Source organism: Hordeum vulgare, chromosome 1H (genome assembly GCF_904849725.1).
Source record: "Hordeum vulgare subsp. vulgare chromosome 1H, MorexV3_pseudomolecules_assembly, whole genome shotgun sequence".
Lineage (NCBI taxonomy): Eukaryota > Viridiplantae > Streptophyta > Magnoliopsida > Poales > Poaceae > Hordeum > Hordeum vulgare.
The window spans coordinates 427,486,048-427,512,485 of NC_058518.1; the positions used below are offsets into that span (position 1 = coordinate 427,486,048).

General features: G+C 44.4%; 1 protein-coding gene across 1 annotated transcript; it reads right to left on the reverse strand.

Annotated features, from left to right (window-relative positions):
* Window positions 1-23,490: 23,490 nt before the first annotated feature.
* Window positions 23,491-25,678, reverse strand: LOC123442660 (NAC domain-containing protein 48-like). Its single transcript, XM_045118770.1, has 3 exons — window positions 25,179-25,678; window positions 24,766-25,040; window positions 23,491-24,250 (listed from the first exon to the last, which is right to left on the reverse strand). Exons 1-3 carry the CDS (start codon window positions 25,372-25,374, stop codon window positions 23,840-23,842), a joined length of 882 nt encoding a protein of 293 aa, XP_044974705.1. The 5' UTR covers window positions 25,375-25,678; the 3' UTR covers window positions 23,491-23,839.
* Window positions 25,679-26,438: the final 760 nt, after the last annotated feature.

Here is a 26,438-nt window from a genome sequence, read left to right on the forward strand (position 1 = left end):
TCAACCTTATCAAGTTTTCATTTATGCCGGTGAAATCAATCTTTCTATCAATTGTTTCAACCGTGGTTTCTTTTGAGTGTGCCCTAACCCATAGGTTCTTTCCGAGGATCTTTCCTGGCTCCTCTAATCATTCCCCGAGTGTCTCAGTAATTTTTGGCGGTGTTCTCCTCATCATTTTCAGCTTGAAGACTGAAGGAGTGTTTCTCTCAAATCTTTCTACATTCTCTTGAAGATTGTCATCTCAACTTCGTGTTATCTTCTCAATTGTTTCCAATCATGAGTAATTCCTTCCATATCTATCCGGTGCATTTCAGTGTTTTGTTCATTTCTTGATCCTCCGAAGGCCAACATTGCAGAAGTTTTCTTCGTTCTCAGCTTTCATCTTTCGTTCTCAAATTCTTCTTCATCGTTGTCTCTTTGTTCGTCTCTCAATTATTCCGGTGCCCCATTCAAGTTTTCTGTTAGGCGGCTCAAGATCTCTTCATTCTCAAGGTGTTTTTCAAGAGTCTTGTGGCAGTAGTTGACATTTTCTTGTTCGTTCTTTCTTTTCAAGATATAGTTTATATTCTGTAACAGAGGCCTTGTGATGTTGCTCTCTTCAACCTATCATTTTGTATTTTCAAGATCATATTGTTCCCTTGCTTATCAATTTAGTTGGATTGTAGTTAATCTTTTCAAGATCTTTCCATTGTATCGAATTTTGTCCCCTTTTCCTTCCGAAGTGTTGCCAAAATTTTGTGTGAATTCTTGTTGTTTCTCATGTCATTCTTCATCTCTTTGCAACCTTCAAGAGTCATTGGTTTCACTCGTTTGTCAAAGAAGCAATTAAGTTTTACCTCTTGCTCTTTCTCTTCCTCTTCCCCTTTCAGTCTTGGATCTCGGGTCGAGATCCTCTTGTAGTGTAGGAGAGTTGTGACAGCCCGAGACCGACGCTCCACAAGATTCCCCTTTTATTTCGTTGCCACCATGTGATTTATTTGGTAGTCGCATTCATCATCGCATCATTTGCATCATACGTATTGCATCGGCACTCCATTGCCGCCAGTTTTCAAAATTTGCATCCGTTATTAGTTGCTGGTTCTCTCCGTGTTCGTCGTTGACTATTTCGAGCCCGACCACACACGCACGCGCCCGCTGCATCGACTAATATTGTTTTTGAAAGTGTTCGTAAAATATTCTTGGATTGCGATGAAACTTGGCGTGCGGTCTTACTTTAATATAAGTAGGGCGAGTGCCAAATTTCATCGCAATCGGAGTCCGTCTGGTACCCGAATGGTCGTCCGTAGCGGCACCGCCTTCGGTTTATCGTCGGATGGTTTTCCGTATTTTCAAAACGCGTGTCACGGGCAACACCATTTCCCTCTCATCCCCACATATTCACTCTTCACAGCCACTTAGACCGTCCCCGCGTGTGAGACCTTTCGATTTCGATCGCACGGCTAAAATCGGGGCGAAAATAGCAAACCCTATCCCGTTTTTCTATCTATTGACAGCAACCTTAACCCCGTGCCTTGGTTCCCGTGTCAAACCCTAGCCAACGGCCCCTCTCTCCCACCTCATCTCTCCTCAACCGCCGGCCCGCCGAGCCCAGATCAGGCCCAGGTGAGCCCATCAAGCCGCCGCGTGGGCGCCGAGCCTCCCCTCCTTCCCAAGCGGCTCCTCTCCTCGTGCGCCGCGAGCTCCTCCCGAGAGCCTCGCCGCTGCCATGCGCCAGCTCCGCGCCTCGCGCCTCCTAGGCGACGCCGCCGGACCCCATGCTAGATCCAGCCGCCTCGGGAGCCCCATGCGCCGCCGCCATGCGCCCCATGGACCTCGCCCTCGCCGCAGCCGCATGATTGTTGCTCGCCGCCTCGCCACGAACCTCCACGAATGGACGGATCCGGAGCTCCTCGTCGCGGATCCGGCTGCCCCGCCTTCCTCACCCCGCCGGAGCCCCTGTGTGGCTGCGCCGCCGCCGGACCCCATGCTGGCTCGTGCTCCAGGAGTGAGACGAGGCAACGGGGACGAACAGTTCGCCTGGGGCTCCTTCCGAGCGCGTCGACCAGATCCGACCCACTCCTCTCCCCGTGGCCCAGCTCCAGCCGACCCAGTCTTTGCCCTGAGGTGAGCACCCCGTGCCTCTATCCCCCGCCCCTGGCGCATTATAGTCATAGTGCGCATGCCCGTGTATCAGCCCATTAGCAGATTTGACCCATAGTAGTTTAGGGTTTTTTTCCTGAGTTTTAGTATTTTCAGGAAATAGAGTATTTTCAAACGCCCATAGATTTTATCTGTGTGTTGGATCGCGATGAGTCATATATGCAATTTGTGTAGATTTTCGCGTAGAATATTATTTTACAACTTGCATGCATATTTGAAGTGGTTTGACCTTTCGTTTGCCTAGATTTACATGCTGTCCAATTAAGGTTATATTTCCGTAGCTATTTTTGTGCGCGTCCGAATTGTTGAAATCTCGTAGATAAAATGTTCACGATGTTCGTGACCCTTTTCCATGTATTTTAGAGTAGTTGCTTGCATTTTTGCATGTAGGAGCTATCAATAGTTTGTTATGTCGTGTTTAGGACATATTCTCGCATATATGTGTGGCGCTAGTATTCTTTTTCGAACCACACATATTATATATGTTTTCGGGGTAGAAAAATCCATAAAATTTAACTGTGCATTTAGTTTTGTATTTCGAGTAATTTAGAGTACATGATATTTTGCTATGATGTCCTTTTGTTTATTTCGTGGGATTTATTCCGTGCGTGATATGCATTGGTTGTGAACTAGATGTATGCTAGCCCCTGGTAATTTTTGTTGCTATAGAAATCCATGTTTAGGTGTTGTTTGCTTGTTGTCAACATGCTACGAAATAGTGCTAGATAATAAGAAACATGCTAGGAGATGCTGAAATATTTGTAAGTCTGAGATCTGTTATATTTTGTTGCTGTCTTGCCATGAGTTTTGCTAGTGATATACAACTCCTTGGGGTTCATCCAATGGAGTTATTTGTAGTACATAAGATTCTCTAGCATGACGTAGATTTTCATGTCATTCAGTGCCCCGTAGCATATAGTTTCGCTGCTCTTAATATGCCTTCAGATCGAAAACTACACTGTCAATAGTGTTATTTTCACTAAGTCTCAAACTGTGTGTGAGATGCCATTTTGTGAGTTCTTTTTGTGGTGTTACATGCTTCCATGTTAAGTTTTATTAGTAGGGTATTGTAGTGCATCTTGTCCTCTACTGTCTCATGCCTTGCTTGAGCATTTCTGAATTATGTAGCTCGTTGTTTTGGGGTGTGGAATATGCCATGTTGATGTTTTGGACAGATTGTAGCTATTTCTTATTTAGCTTGTAGTTGTTGAACCGTTGCTCCATTTTGATCGTGTCTTATATGAAACTTGCTTAGTATCTCGTGTAGGTTCTTATTATCTTGCTGCTTGGATGTTTTGGAGTGCTTGAGACTGTCATCCGCATACATATTGCATTCAGGGCATCATATCTTGCGGTGATCGTATCTTTTGAACCGTAGCTCCGTTGGAGATGTTCCATATATGTAAATGGACTAGAACGACGTGTAGTTTCATATGAACCACTTTGTTCTGCCGTTTAACAAACATAAAAGATTATTAGGACAAATCTAGACAGATTTAGAAAGTAACACACGGGGTCATTTCGGAGATGCTATATGACGTTTCCAACCTCATTTGAAGTGCCTAGATAGGTACATTAATTACGCTTCACCTCTTGCTAGGTTTAACCACATTTAATATTGCCGTGTACCTAAACAAGAGTGAACTAAATAATTCGTATGTGGAGTTTCGTCAATATGCAACTCGTTGCATATTGAGCTTCACTTAATGTGTAGTGTTTGATTGGAGTGACTTGCCATGTCATGACTTGCATTAGACCGTTCATGAATCATTTGTGTTGTGCATTGTGTCGTGCATGTGCCGTGGTGAATAACGTGTGTTGATTCTTGTTTCCAGTTTACTTCGTCTCGATAGAGTTCCGCAAACGTGTTGGAATGTGAGGTCCCGTTCGACTACGTCGGTTCGTCTGCTTCATGGAGTCGTTCTTCTTCCAAGCGGGATCTCAGGCAAGATGGTCATTTCCCTAGATACCATTACTATCATTCCCATGCTAGTTGTATTGTTTCTATCGTTATGTCTCGCTGCCTACCACCTGTTAAATATCAGCCTCCCAACATTGCCATGAAAACCTTCAACCTGATCACAACCTAGCAAACCACTTTTTGGCTATGTTACCGCTTGCTTAAACATGTCTTAGAGTTGCTAGTTGCAGGTGCAGTTGCTTCCATGTGATAACATGGGTTCTTTGTTATATCACCCTATTAAATGCTATTTAATTTAATGCACCTATATACTTGGTAAAAGGTGGAAGGCTCGGCCTTTCTAGCCTGGTGTTTTGTTCCACCTTTGTTGCCTTAGTTTCAGCTACTGGTGTTATGTTCCATAAATGAGCACTCCTAACATGATTGGGGTTGCTATGGGGACCCCCTAGATTCTCGTTTTGGGATAAAGCTCATTTGGCAAGGCCCAACATTGGTACTATATTTGACCAACATAATGATTTTGTTAATACCGAAAACATAGGGCATCATGAACCCGAGGAGTAATTCAACATAATACAGGGAGGGCCAGTGCTGATGGTGCTGGTCCAAAACAGAGCATCGTGCGGGGCCAACTCGGGGAAACTCGGGTGATGTCTATCAGTCCACCATATGCTTCGCTTATCCACCGTGTCCGGAGAACGAGATACGCGGCTCCTATCGGGATGGTCGACACGCCGGGCGGCCTTGCTGGACTTGTTTTACCTTTCTCGAGCTTCTTCTGCGAGGGATTTTGAGGATGCTTTGGGTTATATCGAGGTTGAGATTTTCCAATAGGAACCCGAGGAGATCACGGTTTTCCTTGATCGAGGTTATTCCGTCGCAGCGTGTGGTAGTTTGTGATGGACTAGTTTGAGCACCCCTGCAGGGTTAAATATTTCGGAAAGTCGTGCCATGGTTATGTGGCAACGTGGAAACTTTGTTTAACATCCGGTTCTAGATAATTTGAAGTTAACTTAATTAAAACTTGCCAACTTAGTGCATAACCGTGACTGCCTCTTTCGTGAGCTCCTTCTTCGATCGAGGACACGATGGGGTTATGTCTGACGTAAGTAAGTGTTGAGGATTATTCATTTGATCATCAGTAGTTCACGTCTTCTATGCGTAGATCATCTCCCTCTTATTCTTGTACTTGTTAGTTAGCCACCTCATATAATGCTTACTCGCTTGCTGCAGCCTCACCACTTAATCTTACCTCATCTATTAAACTTTGCTAGTCTTGATACCTTTGGAAATGAGATTGTTGAATCCCCTATGGCTCATAGATTACTACAACACTAGTTGTAGGTACAGGTAAAGTGATATTAATACGTGAGCGTGATGCTTGTTCATTTGGAGTTTCTTCTTCTTCGTTGTCGATCTAGGATGGGTTCCAGGACGACAGCCTGGGATAGCAAGGATGGACGTCGTTATTTTATCATTTGGTTTTGTCCGTAGTTGGACCCTGATCTTCTTCATGATGATTATGTATTGTGTTGATGTGACTCTAATGTAGCTTGTGGCGAGTGTAAGCCAATTCCATATACTCTTCTCTTCAGTACATGTACTTGTAAAGATATCCATTCTTGCGAAACGACGAGATGCGCTTCTATCCATGTCGAGGCCCTTGTGCAAAAATAAGGATAGGGTCGCATCTTGGGCGTTACATGCGAGCTCTAGTAACTGGTCCAGTATGTATATCACCTAGGGATGTGTATATAATAATGGTATTGATGTCCTCATCATCCTCCCCTTCTTGAACTAAAGTCATCCTCGACGGAAGCTCATCTTCCTCACCCAAATATGGCTTCAAATCTGCAATGTTAAAAGTGGGACTAACCCCAAATATGGCAAGTAGCTCAAGTCTATATGCATTATAATTTATTTTCTGTAACTCCTTGAAAGGACCATCAGCATATGGCATTAGCTTTGATTGCATAAATCAGGAATCCTATCCTTACGCAAATGCAACCAAACAAGATCTCCAGGTGCAAAGACAACATGTTTTCTATCCTTATCTCTAGAAAGTTTATATTTAACATTCATACACTCAATGTTTTCCTTAGTTAACTCATGCATCTTTAATATCAAATCAACACGTTCTTTAGCATCAAAATTAACCTTCTCCGAAGATGGAAGAGGTAACAAATCAATAGGTGCACGAGATAAGAAACCATACACAACTTCAAAAGGGTACATCTTAGTTGTAGAATGTAGTGAACGATTATAAGCAAATTCAATATGAGGCAAGTATTCTTCCCACATTTTCAGGTTTTCTTCAAAACAACTCTAAGCATAGTAGACAATGATCTATTGACTACTTGAGTTTGTCCATCAGTTTGGGGGTGACATGTTGTACTAAAAAGCAGTTTGCCCCCAACTTAGCCCATAAACATCTCCAAAAGTGGCTAAGAAATTAGCATCACGATCTAAAACAATTGTATTTGGCACACCATGCAAGCGATTAATTTCACGAAAGAACAAATCAGCCACTTTAGGAGCATCATCACTTTTATGACATGGTATAAAGTGTGCCATTTTTGAAAATGTGTCCACGACAACAAATATGCCATCCCTTCCCTTCTTTGTTCAGGTAAAACTAAAACAATGTCCATAGATATATCCTCCCAAGGAACACTAGGTACATGCAAAGGCATATATAAACCATGAGGATTGAGTCGTGACTTATCTTTTTGACATGTCGTGCAGCGAGCAAGAAAACGCTCAACGTCCCGTCGCATCTTTGGCCAAAATAAATGTGTAGCAAGTACATCCTTCGTCTTCTTTACACCAAAGTGTCCCATCAATCCTCATCCATGCGCCTCCTGTAACAAAAAAGACGAACAGAGCTAGCTAGAATGCATAACTTGTTAGCACGGAACAGAAATCCATCATTAATGATGAACTTGTTCCATGTTCTCCCTTTACAATTCCCCAACACATCTTTAAAATTAGCATCATGCACATATTGATCTTTGATTGTCCCCAAACCAAATATTTTAAAGTCAAGTTGTGAAAGCATAGTATAATGACGAGACAATACATCAACAATAACATTATCTTTACCCTTCTTGTGTTTAATAACGTACGGGAAAGTCTCAATGAATTCAACCCATTTAGCATGTCTATGGCTCAATTTTGCTTGACTTTTAATATGTTTCAATGATGCATGATCAGAATGTATGACAAATCTTTTGGGCCATAAATAATGTTGTCATGTTTCCAAAGTCCGAACAAAAGCATATATTTCCTTATCATAAGTAGAATAATTCAGACTAGGCCCACTCAATTTTTTTTTTAAAAGTATGCAACAGGTTTACCATCTTGTAATAAGACACCCCCTAATCCAATTCCACTAGAATCACATTCAAGCTCGAAAGTCTTATAAAAATCAGGAAGTTGGAGTAAAGGAGCATGTGTTAACTTATATTTCAAAACCGTGAAGGCTTCTTCATGTGCGGTACCCCAAGCATAAGGCACATCCTTCTTTGTAAGTTCATTGAGAGGTGCAGCAATGGTGCTGAAATCTCTCGCCTATAAAACCCGACGAGTCTAAGAAAACTCCTCACTTGTGTGACTGTTTTGGGCTACGGCCAACTCTCAATAGCTTCAATCTTGGTTTTATCAACTTCAATTCCCCGTGGAGTAACAATACAACCAAGAAAAGATACTCGATCGGTGCAAAAGGTACAATTCCCAAGGTTACCGAACAAACGTGCATCACGTAAAGCAAAAACAAAACAGCACACAGATGATCCAAGTGTTCCTCCAAAGGTCTACTATAAATCAGTATATCATCAAAGTAGACTACCACAAATCATCCAATGAAAGCACGTAAAACCTCATTCATTAATCTCATGAAAGTGCTAGGTGCATTAGTAAACCCAAAAGACATAACTAACCACTCATATAATCCAAACTTAGTTTAAATGTTGTTTTCCATTCATCTCCCAATTTCATGCGAATTTGATGGTATCCACTATGAAAATCAACTTTGGAGAAAATTGTAGAGCCACTTAATTCATCAAGCATATCATCTAGCCTAGAAATAGGATGATGATAACGAATAGTAATATTATTGGTGCCTCTACAATCAACACACATACGCGATGTACCATCCTTTTTGGCACTAGAATAATAGGAATATCACAAGGACTAAGAGATTCGCGTATATAACCTTTCTCGAGCAGCTCATGTACTTGACGCATAATCTCCTTCGTCTCTTCTAGATTGGTGCGGTATGGTGCACGGTTGGGTAGCGATGCACCGGGAATTAAGTCAATGTGATGTTCAATCCCTCTAATAGATGGTAATCCCGATGGCACATGTTGTGTAAAGATGTCAGTGAACTCCTGTAAAAGGTTAATGATAGCAGGAGGCAAAGAGGGAGGCATGTCCTCGAATGAAAATAATACCTCTTTGCATACGAAAGCATAGAAAACATATGTAGTAACATCCAAATCAATAATACCAAATTTAGTGGCAAGTAAACAACCACTCTTCAGTTTTATTTCAGATGCAACACTAGATGATGGTTTAGTAGGCTTATTGTGTTGCTCAGAGTCCTTTGATACAATCTAATTTTCACTATTATGTAGGTCATGTTTTGCTTTACTAGCTCGTAGTGCCATCTTTCATAATATGTTCAGGAGGCATAGGAAGCAAAATTATATTTTGATCCTTATGAACAAGAGTATAGTGATTTGTCCTACCATGATGTACAAAATTTGTATCAAATTGTCATGGTCTTCCAAGTAAAATGGAGTATTCTTGCATGGGTACCACATCACAATCAACAAAATCAGAATATGTAGCAATACTAAAATGCACACGAACAGTGCGTGTTACCTTAGCCTTGCCACTGTTGTTGAACCACTGGATGTAATATGGATGGGGATGTGGTCTGGTGGTGAGAGACAACTTCTCCACCATCTCCATGCTAGCTAAGTTGTTGCAACTCCCTCCATCGATGATTACGCGAACAGAACGTTCCTTCACAACTCCCTTTGTATGGAACAAGTTGTGCCTCTGATTTTGCTCAACCTGTGTTACATGCACACTTAACACACGTTGATTGACTAAGCTTTCATACGTGTCAGCGTAGTCACCAGCCATGTATTGTGTCTCTTGTTCAGTATCATCTACACCCTATTCTTCACTTGCAGTAAGAGCTAGAGTCTCCTCGTAATAATCACTACCAGAGTCATATCCACCATCCTCAGTAACAATCATCACACGCTTGGATGGGCACTCTCTCGCATAACGACCTCCACCCTTGCAACGGTGACAGATAACCTCATGTGTTTGCCATGTGGATGCCATGGATGAAGAAGAGCTCTGTGTTGTCCCGGAGGGTGTGCTCTTGGCGGAGGGTGGGGCATGGGCCTGTTTCCTAGTATCTCTGTGGAGTTGGTGGCTAAAGTAGGTGGTGCTAATATAGGAGTACGTGTGGAAGTAGATGAGGTCCGGGGCGTCCATGAGGAAGTGCGACCTGCAGAAAAGTTAGTTCTCGTCAATGCTTGTCGATCCTGCACTTCACGTTCAGCTTTGCAACTAAGATGGAATAAACGAGTGATAGTGTTATAATCCTTATATTCTAGAATAGTCTCAATATCTCTATTTAATCCACCCATAAAACGTGCAAGCATAGCTTCATTGTCCTCAACAATACCACATCTAATCATGCTAGTTTGTAATTCCTGGTAATATTCTTCTACAATTTTTTTCTTGTCTTAGACGCTGCAATTTTTGAAGTAATTCACGTTGATAATATGGTGGAACCCAACGAGTACGCGTAGCAGTTTTCAAAGCAGCCCAAGTAGTTGGAATATTAGCATGATGTATTCCACAATTTTCAGACCACCAAACACACGCACAACTAGTGAATGAACAAACAGCAGCAACAACACCTCTATCCTCAGGAAATTGTAAGCATGTAAAACGTTGCTCTGTTTCTAACTCCCAAGTAAGATATATATTAGGAACATATCGGCCATCAAATGTAGGAACACTCAATTTAAGTTTAGGGAGATGGTCATGATCCCGTACCTGAGGTGGTGGTGCAGCTCTATCATTGCGATTGTATTCATGTGGACGACATGCGTCTTGTGGTGGTGGTGGTTGTCCCTGGTGCTGATTTGGAGCAACCTCTCTGTCATCATCATAATCACCATCATAATCCTCATTCACCTCAGCCACAAAAACTTCAGTAGTAGCAGCAAGAGCAACAACACCAGAATTGTGAACTCGGCCGGAAGGCACACGTCGCGCTCGTCCCACAAAATTCAGGCCTCGTTGGTGTCGTTGTTGTTGTTTTGGAGAGGTATGGAAGTTGCAGATCGTAGTGGTAGACGGGAAAGGACCTCATTGAACTTGGCGTCCATCTTTGTGTCCAATGTCTTCTCCAAACCGTTTAGCTTCTCCGTGGCCTCTCCAAGGCTGGTCACGAAGTCTTGTACCTCGCCAGCCATCATTTGCTGAAATTTATCATGGAGCTCCCGCTTGGTTAGGCTCTCCCAGTCGATCTTGTTGTCTTGTGATCCTGACATGGTTAGCAGCAATAGGTTCACAGAAGAATATGAACCTACAGACTACTAGGAAGTGGTGGTGGTGGTGTTGGAAATATGCCCTAGAGGCAATAATAAATTAGTTATTATTATATTTCTTTGTTCATGATAATCGTTTATTATCCATGCTATAATTGTATTGATTGGAAACACAATACTTGTGTGGATACATAGACAAAACACTGTCCCTAGTAAGCCTCTAGTTGACTAGCTCGTTGATCAAAGATGTCCAAGGTTTCCTGGCCATAGGCAAGTGTTGTTACTTGATAACGGGATCACATCATTAGGAGAATCATGCGATGGACTAGACCCAAACTAATAGACGTAGCATGTTGATCGTCTCATTTTGTTGCTACTGTTTTCTGCGTGTCAAGTATTTGTTCCTATGACCATGAGATCATATAACTCACTGACACCGGAGGAATGCTTTGTGTGTATCAAACGTCGCAATGTAACTGGGTGACTATAAAGATGCTCTACAGGTATCTCTGAAGGTGTTAGTTGAGTTAGTATGGATCAAGACTGGGATTTGTCACTCCGTGTGACGGAGAGGTATCTCGGGGCCCACTCGGTAATACAACATCACACACAAGACTTGCAAGCAATGTGACTTAGTGTAAGTTGCGGGATCTTGTATTATGGAACGAGTAAAGAGACTTGCCGATAAACGAGATTGAAATAGGTATGCGGATACTGACGATCGAATCTCGGGCAAGTAACATACCGAAGGACAAAGGGAATGACATACGGGATTATATAAATCCTTGGCACTGAGGTTCAAACGATAAGATCTTCATAGAATATGTAGGATCCAATATGGGCATCCAGGTCCCGCTATTGGATATTGACCGAGGAGTCTCTCGGGTCATGTCTACATAGTTCTCGAACCCGCACGGTCTGCACACTTAAGGTTCGACGTTGTTTTATGCGTATTTGAGTTATATGGTTGGTTACCGAATGTTGTTCGGAGTCCCGGATGAGAACATGGACGTCACGAGGGTTTCTGGAATGGTCCGGAAACGAAGATTGATATATAGGATGACCTCATTTGATTACCGGAAGGTTTTTGGAGTTACCGGGAATGACGAATGGGTTCCGGGAGTTCACCGGGGGGGGCAACCCACCCTGGGGAAGCCCATAGGCCTTGAGGGTGGCGCACCAGCCCACCCAAAAGTGCCCTATGCGCATTGGAAGAAAAATCAAAGAGAAAGAAAAAAAAGGAGGAGGTGGGAAGGGAAGGAAGGACTCCCACCCACCAAACCAAGTCCAACTCGGTTTGGGGGGGGAGACCTTCCCTCCTTGGCTCGGCCGACCCCCTTGGGGCTCCTTGAGACCCAAGGCAAGGCCCCCCCTCTCCCACCTATATATACGGAGGTTTTAGGGCTGATTTGAGACGACTTTTCCACGGCAGCCCGACCACATACCTCCACGGTTTTTCCTCTAGATCGCGTTTCTGCGGAGCTCGGGCGGAGCCCTGCTGAGACAAGATCATCACCAACCTCCGGAGCGCCGTCACGCTGCCGGAGACCTCTTCTACCTCTCTGTCTCTCTTGCTGGATCAAGAAGGCCGAGATCATCGTCGAGCTGTACGTGTGCTGAACGTGGAGGTGCCGTCCGTTCGGCACTAGATCGTGGGACTGATCGCGGGGCGGATGGAGGGACGTGAGGACGTTCCACTACATCAACCGCGTTCACTAACGCTTCTGCTGTATGGTCTACAAGGGTACGTAGATCACACATCCCCTCTCGTAGATGGACATCGCCATGATAGGTCTTCGTGCGCGTAGGAAATTTTTTGTTTCCCATGCGACGTTCCCCAACAGTGGCATCATGAGCTAGGTTCATGCGTAGATGTCTTCTCGAGTAGAACACAAAATTTTTTGTGGGTGGTGATGTGCGTTTTGCTACCCTCCTTAGTCTTTTCTTGATTCCGCGGTATTGTTGGATTGAAGCGGCTTGGACCGACATTACTCGTACGCTTACGAGAGACTAGTTTCATCGCTATGAGTAACTCCGTTGCTCAAAGATGACTGGCGGGTGTCAGTTTCTCCAACTTTAGTTGAATCGGATTTGACCGAGGAGGTCCTTGGATGAGGTTAAATAGCAACTCATATATCTCCGTTGTGGTGTTTGCGTAAGTAAGATGCGATCCTACTAGATACCCATGGTCACCACGTAAAACATGCAACAACAAAATTAGAGGACGTCTAACTTGTTTTTGCAGGGTATGCTTGTGATGTGATATGGCCAACGATGTGATGTGATATATTGGATGTATGAGATGATCATGTTGTAATATTTAATATCGACTTGCACGTCGATGGTACGGCAACCGGCAGGAGCCATAGGGTTGTCTTTAAACTAACGTTTGTGCTTGCAGATGCGTTTACTATATTGCTAGGACGTAGCTTTAGTAGTAATAGCATGAGTAGCACGACAACCCCGATGGCGACACGTTGATGGAGATCATGATGATGGAGATCATGGTGTGACGCCGGTGACAAGAAGATCGTGCCGGTGCTTTGGTGATGGAGATCAAGAAGCACATGATGATGGCCATATCATGTCACTTATGAATTGCATGTGATGTTAATCCTTTATGCACCTTATCTTGCTTAGAACGACGGTAGCATTATGAGGTGATCTCTCACTAAAATTTCAAGACGAAATTGTGTTCTCCCCGACTATGCACCGTTGCGACAGTTCTTCGTTTCGAGACACCACGTGATGATCGGGTGTGATAGACTCAACGTTCACATACAACGGGCGCAAAACAGTTGCACACGCGGAACACTCGGGTTAAGCTTGACGAGCCTAGCATGTGCAGACATGGCCTCGGAACACATGAGACTGAAAGGTCGAGCATGAATCGTATAGTTGATATGATTAGCATAGAGATGCTTACCACTGAAACTATTCTCGACTCACGTGATGATCGGACTTGAGATAGTGGATTTGGATCATGTACCACTCAAATGACTAGAGAGATGTACTTTTTGAGTGGGAGTTCTTAAGTAATATGATTAATTGAACTAATTGTCATGAACATAGTCTAATGGTCTTTGTGAATTATGATGTAGCTTGCGCTGTAGCTCTACTGTTTTTTATATGTTCCTAGAGAAAATTTAGTTGAAAGTTGATAGTAGCAAACTTTGCAGAGGATTGTCCTCGTTGTTGCACAGAAGGCTTATGTCCTTAATGCACCACTCGGTGTGCTGCACCTCGAGCGTCGTCTGTGGGTGCTGTGAACATCCGACATACACGTTTCTGATGACTACACGATAGTTCAGTGCAAAATACTTAATGGCTTAGAAGCAAGGCGCCGAAGACGTTTTGAAACGTCACGGAACATAAGTGATGTTCTAAAGAGATGAAATTGTGATTTCATGCTCGTGCCCTTGTTGAGAGGTACGAGACCTCCGACAAGATTCTTTGTCCACAAAGTAAAGGAGAAAAGCTCAATCGTTGAGCGTGTGCTCAGATTGTCTGAGTACGACAATCACTTGAATCAAGTGGGAGTTAATCTTCCAGATGAGATAGTGATGGTTCTCCAAAGTCACTGCCACCAAGCTGTGAGAGCTTCGTGATGAACTATAACATATCAAGGATAGATACAATGATCCTTGAGCGATTCGCGATGTTTGACACTGCGAAAGTAGAAATCAAGAAGGAGCATCAATAGTTGATGGTTTGTAAAACCACTAAGTTTCAAGAAAGGGAAGGGCTAGAAGGGATACTTCGTGAAACGGCAAAACAGTTGCTGCACTAATGAAGAGACCCAAGATTAAACCCAAACCCGAGACTAAGTGCTTCTGTAATGAGGGGAACAGTCACTGAGGCGGAGCAACTCCTGATACTTGGTAGATAAGAAGGCTGGCAAAAGTCGAAAGAAGTATATTTGATATACATGATGTTGATGTGTACTTTACTAGTACTCCTAGTAGCATGAGGGTATTGGATACCGATTCGGTTGCTAAGTGATTAGTAACATGAAATGAAATCTACGGCATAAACGGAGACTAGCTAAAGCCGAGGTGACGATACGTGTTGGAAGTGTTTCCAAGGTTGATATGATCAAACGTCGCACGCTCCCTCTACCATCGGGATTGGTGTTAAACCTAAATAATTGTTATTTGGTGCTTGCGTTAAGCATGAACATGATTGGATCATGTTTATTGCAATACGATTATTCATTTAAAGAGAATAATGGTTACTCTATTTTCTTGAATAATCACCTTCAATGGTTTATTGAATCTCGATCGTAGTGTTACACATGTTCATGATATTGGTGCCAAAAGATACGAGGTAATGATGATAGTACCACTTACTTGTGGCACTGCCGCTTGAGTCATGTTGGTATAAATTGCATGAAGAGGCTCCATGCTGATGGATCTTTATACTCACTTGATTTTGAATCACTAGTGACATGCAAATCATACCACATGAGCAAGGCCTTGTTTTCATTGAGATGAAATAAGATAGTAACTTGTTGGAAGTGATACATTTTGATGTATGCAGTCCAATGGGTGCTGAGGCACGCAGTGGATATCATTATGTTCTTACTTCAATGACGATTTGAGTAGACACTAGAGTATTTTCTTAATGAATCACAAGTCTGAAATATTGAAAAGTTCAATTCTGTTTCGGAGTGAAGTTCGTCGTAACAAGAGGATAAACTGTCTACGATATGATCATAGAAATGAATATCTGAGTTACGAGTTTTGGTACGCAGTTAAGACAATGTGGAAATTGTTTCGCAGTTCATGCCACCTAGAACATCATAGTGTGATGATGTGTTTGAACGTCATAGCCACACACTATTTGGTATGGTGCATGCTATGATGTCTCTTATCGAATTACCACTATCGTTTATGGGTTAAGCATTAGAGACAACCGCATTCACTTTAAATAGGGCACCGCGTATTTCCGTTGAGATGACATAGTATAGACTGAGGTTTAGAGAAATCTAAACTGTCGTTTCTTGAAAGTTTGGGGCTTCGACACTTATGTGAAAAAGTTTCAGTCTGATAAGCTCGAACCCAAAGCGGATAAATGCATCTTCATAGGATATCCAAAACAGTTGGGTACATCTCCTATCTCAGATCCGAAAGCAAAGTGTTTGTTTCTAGAAACGGATCCTTTCTCGAGGAAAGGTTTCTCTCGAAAGAATTGAGTGGGAGGGTGGTAGAACTTGATGAGGTTATTGAACCATCACTTCGACTAGTGTGTAGCAGGGCACAGGAAGTTGTTCTTGTGGCGCCTACACCAATTGAAGTGAAAGCTGATGATGGTGATCATCGAGCATCGGATCAAGTTACTACAAGCCTCGTAGGTTGACAAGGTCGCGTACTACTACAGAGTGGTACGGTAACCCTGTCTTGGAGGTCATGTTGTTAAGTAACAGTGAACCTACGAGTTATGAAGAAAGCAATGGTGGGCCCGGATTCCGACAAATGGCTGGAAGCCATGAAATCCGAGAGAGGATCCATGTATGAAAACAGAGTGTAGACTTTGGAAGAACTACTTGATGGTCATAGGACTATTGAGTAACGATGGATCTTTAAAAGGAAGACAGACGATGATGGTGATAAGTCACTATTAAGAAATGCTCGACTTGTCGCAAAGATGTTTCCGACAAGATCAAACAGTTGACTATGATGAGACTTTCTCACTCGTTGTGATGCTAAAAGTTTGTTAGAATTATGTTAGTAGTTGCTGCATTATTTATGAAATATTGCACGTAGGATGTCAAAACATTGTTTCCTCGATGGTTTCCTTGAGCAAACATTGTATGTGATACAACCAGGAGGTTTTGTCGATCCTAAAGATACTAACAAGTATGCAAGCTCCAGTGATCCTTCAATGGACTGGTGCAAGCATCTCGGAGTTGGAATATACACTTTGATGAGATGATCAAAGATTTTGGGTTTGTACAAAGTTTATGAGAAACTTGTATTTCCAAAGAAGTGAGTGGGAGCACTATAGAATTTCTGATAAGTATATGTGGTTGACATATTCTGGATCAGAAGTAATGTAGAATTTCTGTAAAGCATACAAGGTTGTTTGAAAGGTTTTTCAAAGGAATACCTGGAATGAGCTACTTGAACATTGAGCATCAAGATCTATGGAGATATATCAAAATGCTTAATAGAAGTTTCAACAAAATGCATGCCTTGACAAGTTTTGAAGGAGTTCAAAATAGATCAGCAAAGAAGGAGTTCTTGGTTGCGTTGTGAGGTATGAATTTGAGTAAGACTCAAAACCCGACCATGGCAGAATAAAGAGAATAGACGAAGGTCGTCTTCTATGCCGTAGACTCTAAAGTATGCCATGCTGAGTACCGCACCTGATGTGTGCCTTGCACTCTGTTGAGAGGTACAGAGAGTGATCCATGATTGAATCACTAGCAGCGGTCAAAATTTATCCTTAGTAACTGATAGACTAAGGAATTTTTCTCGATTATGGAGGTGGTTAAAGAGTTCATCGTAAAGGGTTACGTCGATGCAAGCTTTGACACTAATCCGAATAACTATGAGTAGTGAAATGGATTCGTATAGTAGAGTAGATATTTGGAGTATTTCCGAATAGCACATAGTAGCAGCATCTATAAGATGACATAAAGATTTGTAAAGAACACACGGATCTGAAAATTTCAGAACCGTTGACTAAAACCTCTCTCATAAGCAAGACGTGATCAGACCCCATAACTATATGGATGTTGGATTCGTTGAAATCACATGGTGATGTGAACTAGATTATTGACTCTAGTGCAAGTGGGAGACAGTTGGAAATATGCCCTAGAGGCAATAATAAATTAGTTATTATTATATTTCTTTGTTCATGATAATCGTTTATTATCCATGCTATAATTGTATTGATTGGAAACACAATACTTGTGTGGATACATAGACAAAACACTGTCCCTAGTAAGCCTCTAGTTGACTAGCTCGTTGATCAAAGATGGCCAAGGTTTCCTGGCCATAGGCAAGTGTTGTTACTTGATAACGGGATCACATCATTACGAGAATCATGTGATGGACTAGACCCAAACTAATAGACGTAGCATGTTGATCGTGTCATTTTGTTGCTACTATTTTCTGCGTGTCAAGTATTTGTTCCTATGACCATGAGATCATATAACTCACTGACACCGGAGGAATGCTTTGTGTGTATCAAACATCGCAACGTAACTGGGTGACTCTAAAGATGCTCTACAGGTATCTCCGAAGGTGTTAGTTGAGTTAGTATGGATCAAGACTGGGATTTGTCACTCCGTGTGACGGAGAGGTATCTCGGGGCCCACTCGGTAATACAACATCACACACAAGCCTTGCAAGCAATGTGACTTAGTGTAAGTTGCGGGATCTTGTATTACGGAACGAGTAAAGAGACTTGCCGATAAACGAGATTGAAATAGGTATGCGGATACTGACGATCGAATCTCGGGCAAGTAACATACCGAAGGACAAAGGGAATGACATACGGGATTATATGAATCCTTGGCACTGAGGTTCAAACGATAAGATCTTCGTAGAATATGTAGGATCCAATATGGGCATCCAGGTCCCGCTATTGGATATTGACCGAGGAGTCTCTCGGGTCATGTCTACATAGTTCTCGAACCCGCAGGGTCTGCACACTTACGGTTCGACGTTGTTTTATGCGTATTTGAGTTATATGGTTGGTTACTGAATGTTGTTCAGAGTCCCGGATGAGATCAAGGATGTCACGAGGGTTTCCGGAATGGTCCGGAAACGAAGATTGATATATAGGATGACCTCATTTGATTACTGGAAGGTTTTCGGAGTTACCAGGAATGTACCGGGAATGACGAATGGGTTCCGGGAGTTCACCGGGGGGGGGGGGCAACCCACCCCGGGGAAGCCCATAGGCCTTGAGGGTGGCGCACCAGCCCTTAGTGGGCTGGTGGGACAACCCAAAAGGGCCCTATGCGCATTGGAAGAAAAATCAAAGAGAAAGAAAAAAAAGGAGAAGGTGGGAAGGGAAGGAAGGACTCCCACCCACCAAACCAAGTCCAACTCGGTTTGGGGGCGAGACCTTCCCCCCTTGGCTCGGCCGACCCCCTTGGGGATCCTTGAGCCCCAAGGCAAGGCCCCCCCCTCTCCCACCTATATATACGGAGCTTTTAGGGCTGATTTGAGACGACTTTTCCACGGCAGCCCGACCACATACCTCCACGGTTTTTCCTCTAGATCGCGTTTCTGCGGAGCTCGGGCGGAGCCCTGCTGAGACAAGATCATCACCAACTTCCGGAGCGCCGTCACGCTGCCGGAGAACTCTTCTACCTCTCCGTCTCTCTTGCTGGATCAAGAAGGCCGAGATCATCGTCGAGTTGTACGTGTGCTGAACGCGGAGGTGCCGTCCATTCGACACTAGATCGTGGGACTGATCGCGGGACGGTTCGCGGGGCGGATTGAGGGACGTGAGGACGTTCCACTACATCAACCGCGTTCACTAACGCTTCTGCTGTACGGTCTACAAGGGTACGTAGATCACACATCCCCTCTCGTAGATGGACATCACCATGATAAGTCTTCGTACGCGTAGGAAAATTTTTGTTTCCCATGCAACGTTCCCCAACAGGTGGTGGTGTGTCACAAATCCGTCAAGCAAATCTCAAATTCTTACCAGTTCTTACCGAGCAGGTGGTGATCGGCAACCGGTGTAGTCAAAACTCTCAAAGCTTGGATAGAGCGATTCCCAGGTGGTGTCAAACACACGATGTAGATGTATGTGGAGCTGAGAAGGCTTATAATATGGTAGCAAAAAAGATGAGCGATAATTAGTTCAGAGATGCAAAGTTGAAAGGACGCTCAACGACGGTACCATGCTGGTCCTAGGCTAAACTATACTAGAGACGCGAGCCTAGAACACAAACAAAATCACGATGCTACACGTAATCAAGGGAAGAGCCACTCTGATTTTCTTTCTCTTTTTTTGCGCTTTTTTTGTGCGCTCTTTTTTCAGAAAATCACTATAATGACGAGTGTCTCAAAACTCTTACGAAGGTCTAAAAACGGGATAGGCACGCAAAATTTTGTTACATTTTTTTTTGGAGAAATTCGGGGCTGCGACGACCAAAAATTGCAACAAAAATCACTATGGTGGCGAGTGTCTCCAAACCCTCTAAAGATCCTAACAAAATGATAAGGAAAAAAAATCACCCTCCGAAGTTTTGGCCTAAAAAGTGCTCTGAAAAGCGTGCCAGACTCAAGTAAGGAAACGCGAAACTGAAAACAAGAGGATCTCAAAATTAACCTAATACATAAAGGACTCGGACTAGGATTGGTGGTGGATATGTGGTGGTGATATATGGTAGCAAGGATGATGGTGGCGTGGTGGCGGTATTTCGCAGCAGCTATGATGGTAGCGTGGTTGTGGTATATGACATCGATGAAAGATGGAGCGATGACGGCGTGATAACCTGTCAACAGAACACGAAACTCTAAAGGACTAGACACTAAGACCAGCAACTCGACACGACGATGTAACCAAAAATTCAACAAAGAAAAATAGTGACAAGACTATGCAAAGCCTCCGATTAGCTTGGATACATATGATGATCTAACCCTAATTTTTTGTGGCTTTTCCGTGGACTATAAGTATGAAGAGCGGATGCCACTTGATAGAGGCGAAGTTGTCCGTGTCTTTCCATGAGATGGTGGTTATCGTTTTTGGTGGAGTAGACTTTGACGATCCGACTACGAACGTGTGAGGACGTCGCGCCTTAGCAACCGCTAAACCAACTCCAAGAGGTTATTGACAACGCTGGAGCACGATCAACCTGACTACGACGGTGTGTTTCCTACACGCAAACGAAGAACAAGGAAGAAACTAGGATTGCAATCTGGATATTGCGAATATAAGAGGAAAGCTTTATTGATGAAAGTGGCTTTCTATGACGCCTTTGTGTGGTCGTGGAACACAAACAAAGAACGCGAAGTTGCAGCTATGGAGAACTTGTAATTTAAACAAAACCAAAATCTAAACGGTGCCCTAAGGGCTGTATATATGGGGGAATAGTGGAGGAATTTCCTGCCCCTTGGAGGAGGGGTCCGAAACCGACCCTAACTCAGTTTCCCCACACATACAGACTCTAAAAATAGCCTATAATATGGTATTTCGAAATTACATGGGCCTGGACCAAAAATAAGGTGGCTCAGCACCTATAATAGCTTATGGACGAAATTTATTAAGTGGCGTCTTGAATATTTCGTCCAAGCCTTCATGCTCTCATTATAATGGTTTCAAAGTGCAAAAATCACCAGTGGAAGCTCTATTGTTCTTTCCCGCGCGTGCACCTTCATCTCCATGCTTGATCCCGCCCCAACAAATATCCTTCTTGTCCATGCTAGGTCCTTCATTCATAAGTACAACAAAAGTATCTAACTTAGGCAGCATCATATGTTCATGAACATTCGAAGGATTTCCAAGAAATGAAAATACATGTTAATTCGATTGGCATGCGTGAGCTCTAGTAACTGGTCCAGTATGTATAGAAGCTGGGGCTGTGGGTGTAACCATGGTATTGATGTCCTCATCAGGATCACATGCAAGATGATAATTTCCCAGAACTATCATTGCTATGCTAATTGTCTTGTTTCTATTGCTATGTCTCGCTGCCTACCACTTAAATGTCAGCCTTCCCACATTGCCATGAAAAGCCTCTAACCCCCTTCACAACCCAGCAAACCCTTGTTTGACTATGTTACTGCTTGCTCATCGTTCTTATAACGTTGCTGGTTGCAGGTACAGATGCTTCCACGTGACAACATTCAACTACATCAACCGCGTTTCTTAACACTTCACGCTTAGCGATCTACAATGGTCCGATCTCCGCTCTCATAGATGCTCATCACCATGGATAGATCTTGTATGTGCGTAGGAATTTTTTTGTTTCCCATGCAACGTTCCCCAACAGTTGTCACTAAGGATAAAATGATGGGGTTTATTCATATTGATTTATTTTACTTTGTCTACTTCATGTCATTGTTCTCCAAGCATTACCATGTTTTACTTAATACTCTAAATGCATGCTGGATAGCGGTCGATGGATGGAGTAATAGTAGTAGGTGCAGGCAGAAGTCATCCTATTTGCTCATGAACGTGATGCCTATATATACATGATCATTGGCGTAAGAACAACATAACTATCCGCGGTTCTATCAATTGCCCAAGAGTAATTTGTTTATCCATCATATGCTGCTTTCATGAGAGATACCATTAGAGAACACTATGTCCCCCGAGTCTAGTCGCTTATATATTTATAAAACTCATAATTTCCTTGCTTTTATTATTTGTCTTTTATTTTATTTTGCAATTCACAACTATATACAATTATCTACACACCTCATTCGCTTGCAAATAACGAGATCAAGGGGATTGACAACCCTCTTGCCCGCGTTGGGTGCAAGTTGTTTGCTCTTTTATGTGCAGCCACTCAAGACGGTTGATGATTGATATTCCTATTGGTTCGATAAACCTTGGTTTCTTAATCGAGGGAAATACTTACCCGCGTTGTGTTACGATAACCCATTCCTCTTCACAGAAATTCCAACGCAGATCACAAGTATCATGCACATGGGCTCCGTTTCGACCAAAGATGTTCATATGCTTGTTATTCCAAGATCTTTGGTGGACAGCTGATGGTTTACTTCGTCGCGGCCTCCCGCAAGATCCACACCACATTATGTGTGACCAGAACCGTGAAGATGAACCACCTGCTCGTGGACTGCCCCATCGCCCATCAGGTGTGACACAACATTCTCGCTTGGGCAAGTCGACATCTCGCCTCCCCAACATCGTCGTTGGTTTCTTGGATTGATGGGTATCGGCTCACGACGATTTACACTCTAGCCATCATAAAGGCCTCCCACCATGATCATACTCACAACATGGTGGATCTGAAAGGCTCACAACACATGTATCATCATTGTTGAGCTGTCGCGCCCCTCGCCTGACCCAAACCATCCATGACAAGGCTCGCTAGTGGGCACGCGCCGAGGCTATTGTCCCATAGCCCATCATGCATGAGATTTTTTTTGGAAAAAAGCCAAAGGCTTGCCATTTCATTGATTAAGGAAGAAGAGCTTAGACATAAGCCGCAACGCGACAAGTAAAAGGACTACTCGCGGCATTACAGCACCCAAATATTTCGCTCCAGCCAAAGCCCAAATTGACACCTCTTATTTGGTTTTGTTGATGAGTGGCCAAAGACTCTAGCATTGCATTCGAACCAAAACTTCCAAGAGATGGGCATCATGAGTGAGGCAAGCGCCTTGGGCGAGCCAGGGCCAGATATGAAGGTTGCTATTTCATCATTCTCTTACCGAAGCCCTCGTCACGTCTATGTGATGCATGCGGAGCATGAGAGGATGCCATTCCAAATGCGCATGATGTAATAGCACTTCAAGAGTAGATGAGCCACGGTTTCTTGTGTTTGCTTGCAAAAAGGGCATGGACCACAATTAGGCTAACCACAACGGCTCAAGCAGTGTGAAGTCTAAATTTTATCTTGAAAAATAAGCCAAGCAAAAAACTTGCATCGAAGGGGGGCCTACAACAAGTCTAAATTTTATCTTGAAAAATAAGCCAAGCAAAAAACTTGCATCGAAGGGGGGGCCTACAACATCGTTCATACTGAATGTCCGATGTGACGAGGCCTTTAAGTTGTGCCTTGTAATCCTGTCTTGTAAACCAAGGATGCAGAGTATACCCTATCTTTGAGGAACTTCATGCATGAGATTTAGTCTTAAAGTGTAACCTGAGTGGCCAGTATATTTATTCCACGCATATCTCTCCCCCGCATAAAATGAAAGACTATGCATTTCTCTCCGAAAAGACAAAGGTAGAAAAGGCAACCTAAAAAAGAAAAAAGTAAAACATTTCCAAACCAATCGCATATACACAGCTTAGTTCAAATCCATATACACCATGACCAAGTACAGTACTCTTTGCGTCCCTCCTCGAACACACCGGGGCTCCCGCGTCTCATCGCCGCCGTCCGTGACTCCTTGTACACTATTGATACCTTTCATCCAACGGCTACGAGTATCTCCTGTCGATAGATTCCGGCGGCTCGCCCGAGTCACCCCGGTTGATTTCCTCTCTCAGCCGCGCCCAAACCACACGTACAGCCGCCGAGTCGGACGGATTCTCAGAAAGGCTTGCCCCAGTACATGAGGATGTCTTGGAGGAGCGGGTCGCCGGCCGGCAGCCCCGCCGCCGGGTTGACGCCCGGGGCGGTGGAGGCGAACGTTCGCTCCCAGTCGGAGATCTTGGGCTGGCTCTGCACCTCCGGCCGCTCGCACGACGCCGTCAGCACGTGTTCCGAGCAGCTCGAGTCCGCGTGCGCCCGCGGCATCGAGTCCGACGGCCTCACCTCGTAGTACGCCGCCAGGTCCGAGAACGGTGGCGGCGCGTATGGCGGGAGCAGGGCCGGTTTCTGCTCCGGCGGCGAGCCCACGGCCGCGTGCCCGGGGCTCGCCTTGCCGGCCCGGTCGCCGGCGCTCGGCCTCTCCGAGGCGCCTTTCTTGTTGTAGATCCGGCACAGCACCCAGTCGTCCAACTGAACAAACCGCAAAAAGATCGATCGACACGTTCAGATTTCACAACAAAAACCATATCTCTAATATAAACATTCAAAAAAAACATGAATCCATCATCATAAACTGATTAGTGACGAACGAATTTTTTTTTTCGCGTAATCCGAAGGCAATATTGGTTGGATATTTTCGTATCGATTATAAAAGTGAGTCGCTATCGCAGCGCACAAAGCGCGAGAGATAATTGGCGGGCGAGAGAGATGACGCACACCGGCATCTCCACCGTTCACACTCGCGAGAAAGCGGCCTGTGACAAGGATCATAAATATAATTAATTAACTAAGCCCCACTTATCTTCCACGTACGATCGATACGTGACGATAACCAACTCCTTATCTAATCGTTGGAGATAATGCCAAAGAGGACAAAGTTAAGAGGGGCTGATTGAAGATGATGATTCCTGCACAGTTTGATTTGAGCCACCTACTGCGTGCAGGTCGGAGGGTAGGGTAGGGAGAGGGAGAGGGGAGTATGGTACCCTGAGGCTGTTCTTCTTGCGGGCGGAGCGGTCGACGTCGGCGAGGCGGTACTCGTGCATGATCCAGTTGGTCTTGTCGCCCTTGGGCGCCTTGCCGGCGTAGAAGACGAGCGCCTTCTTGATGGCCAGGGGCTTGGGCGAGCCCACCGGCTTGTCGGCGCCGGTGGCCTTCCAGTACCCCGTGCCGGCCGACCGGTTCGGCCGCGACCCGTTGGGGTACTTGCGGTCGCGCGGGGAGAAGAAGTACCACTCCTTCTCGCCGTACAGAGCCATTCCTGCACGCACACGCAGATGCAAAAAACGATTAAATCACTACTACCACGTGAGAGCTCATGCATGCATGCATGCTGCCCCGGCCTGGCCGAACGGTGCAGCGATCGAGGGGACCGATGATCAGGGCAAGGCGAACGTACTTGGGAGCTGCCATGGGTCGAACTTGTAGAGGTCGACCTCGGCGATGATGGGCACGGAGATGGGCAGGCCGGCGCACCGCCGGCAGAGGTAGTGCATCACCAGCTCCTCGTCCGTCGGGTGGAACCTGAAGCCCGGCGGCAGCTGCAGATCCTGCTGCCCCTGCGTGGCCGCCGATCCTCCTCCTCCGCCGCTCATCTCCTCGACGATCCTTCTCCTCGCTCGATACGATATATGTAGACCAGGAGAGCTAAGCTAGCTACTCAAATCTGACAGCTCCAAACTGCTGCGACAGACCAGATACCGATAAACAGGACCTATTTTGGCTTTAATCGCGTCGCAGAGCTAGCTAGCTGGACCGGACGATGGAAGCGAAGGGCTTGCTTCTGGTCCTGGAAGGGGCGAGGAGAGCATGAAACCATGCGCAGTGCGGCACGCGCGCCATATATAGAGCGCGCGCGCGCGCGCCGAGCGGGATGCCGTTGGTGGCGAGACGTGGAGGGCATCCGTCGGACGGGGCGCGGCTTTTGTCACTGCTTACGCCAGGGCGCTTGGCCGGGGCGCGGCCAGGAGCGGCGAGGCGGCTGGGTGGCAACGGCGGCTCGATCACGTGGACAGGTGTTCCGTTTCGGGTTAGTCTGCAAGGCCCACGACGGAACGTGCGCCCGTTGCCGGCGTGACACGTAGTGGAGGGGCTGCCAAAGCGGAAAGGTAGGGAACCCCATATGGGTGTCAGTTGGAGCGTATGACTAACCTTTCAGTTACTCCGTATTTCAATATTGGCTACTTTCACAGTAAAAAATATAAAAACCTTTTGATCATTACTAAAAAAATACACACATATAAAGATAAGACATACTTCCTCTATAAAGTAATATAAAAGTGTTTAGATCACAAGTTTAGTGATCTAAACGCTTTTATATTTATTTACGGAGGGAGTACATACTAAGATATGTAGACACGGATTCCTTTGTTTTGAAATAAATGACCTAAATTTATAATTAGAGTAATAAAAGAAATTATACTAAATAAGCAACATTTGTTTTAAAGTATGAATGAACAGAAAGCAAAAATGTTTTATACAATTAATGAACGGAGAGAGTAGTACTACATACTCCCTCCGTCCGGAAATACTTGTCCTAAAAATGAATATAATGAATGTATCTATAACTAAAATAAGTGTAGATACATTCATCTTTAGGACAAGTATTTCCGGACGGAGGGAGTATATTTTAATGTTGTATAGGTCGTGTTGATCGTCT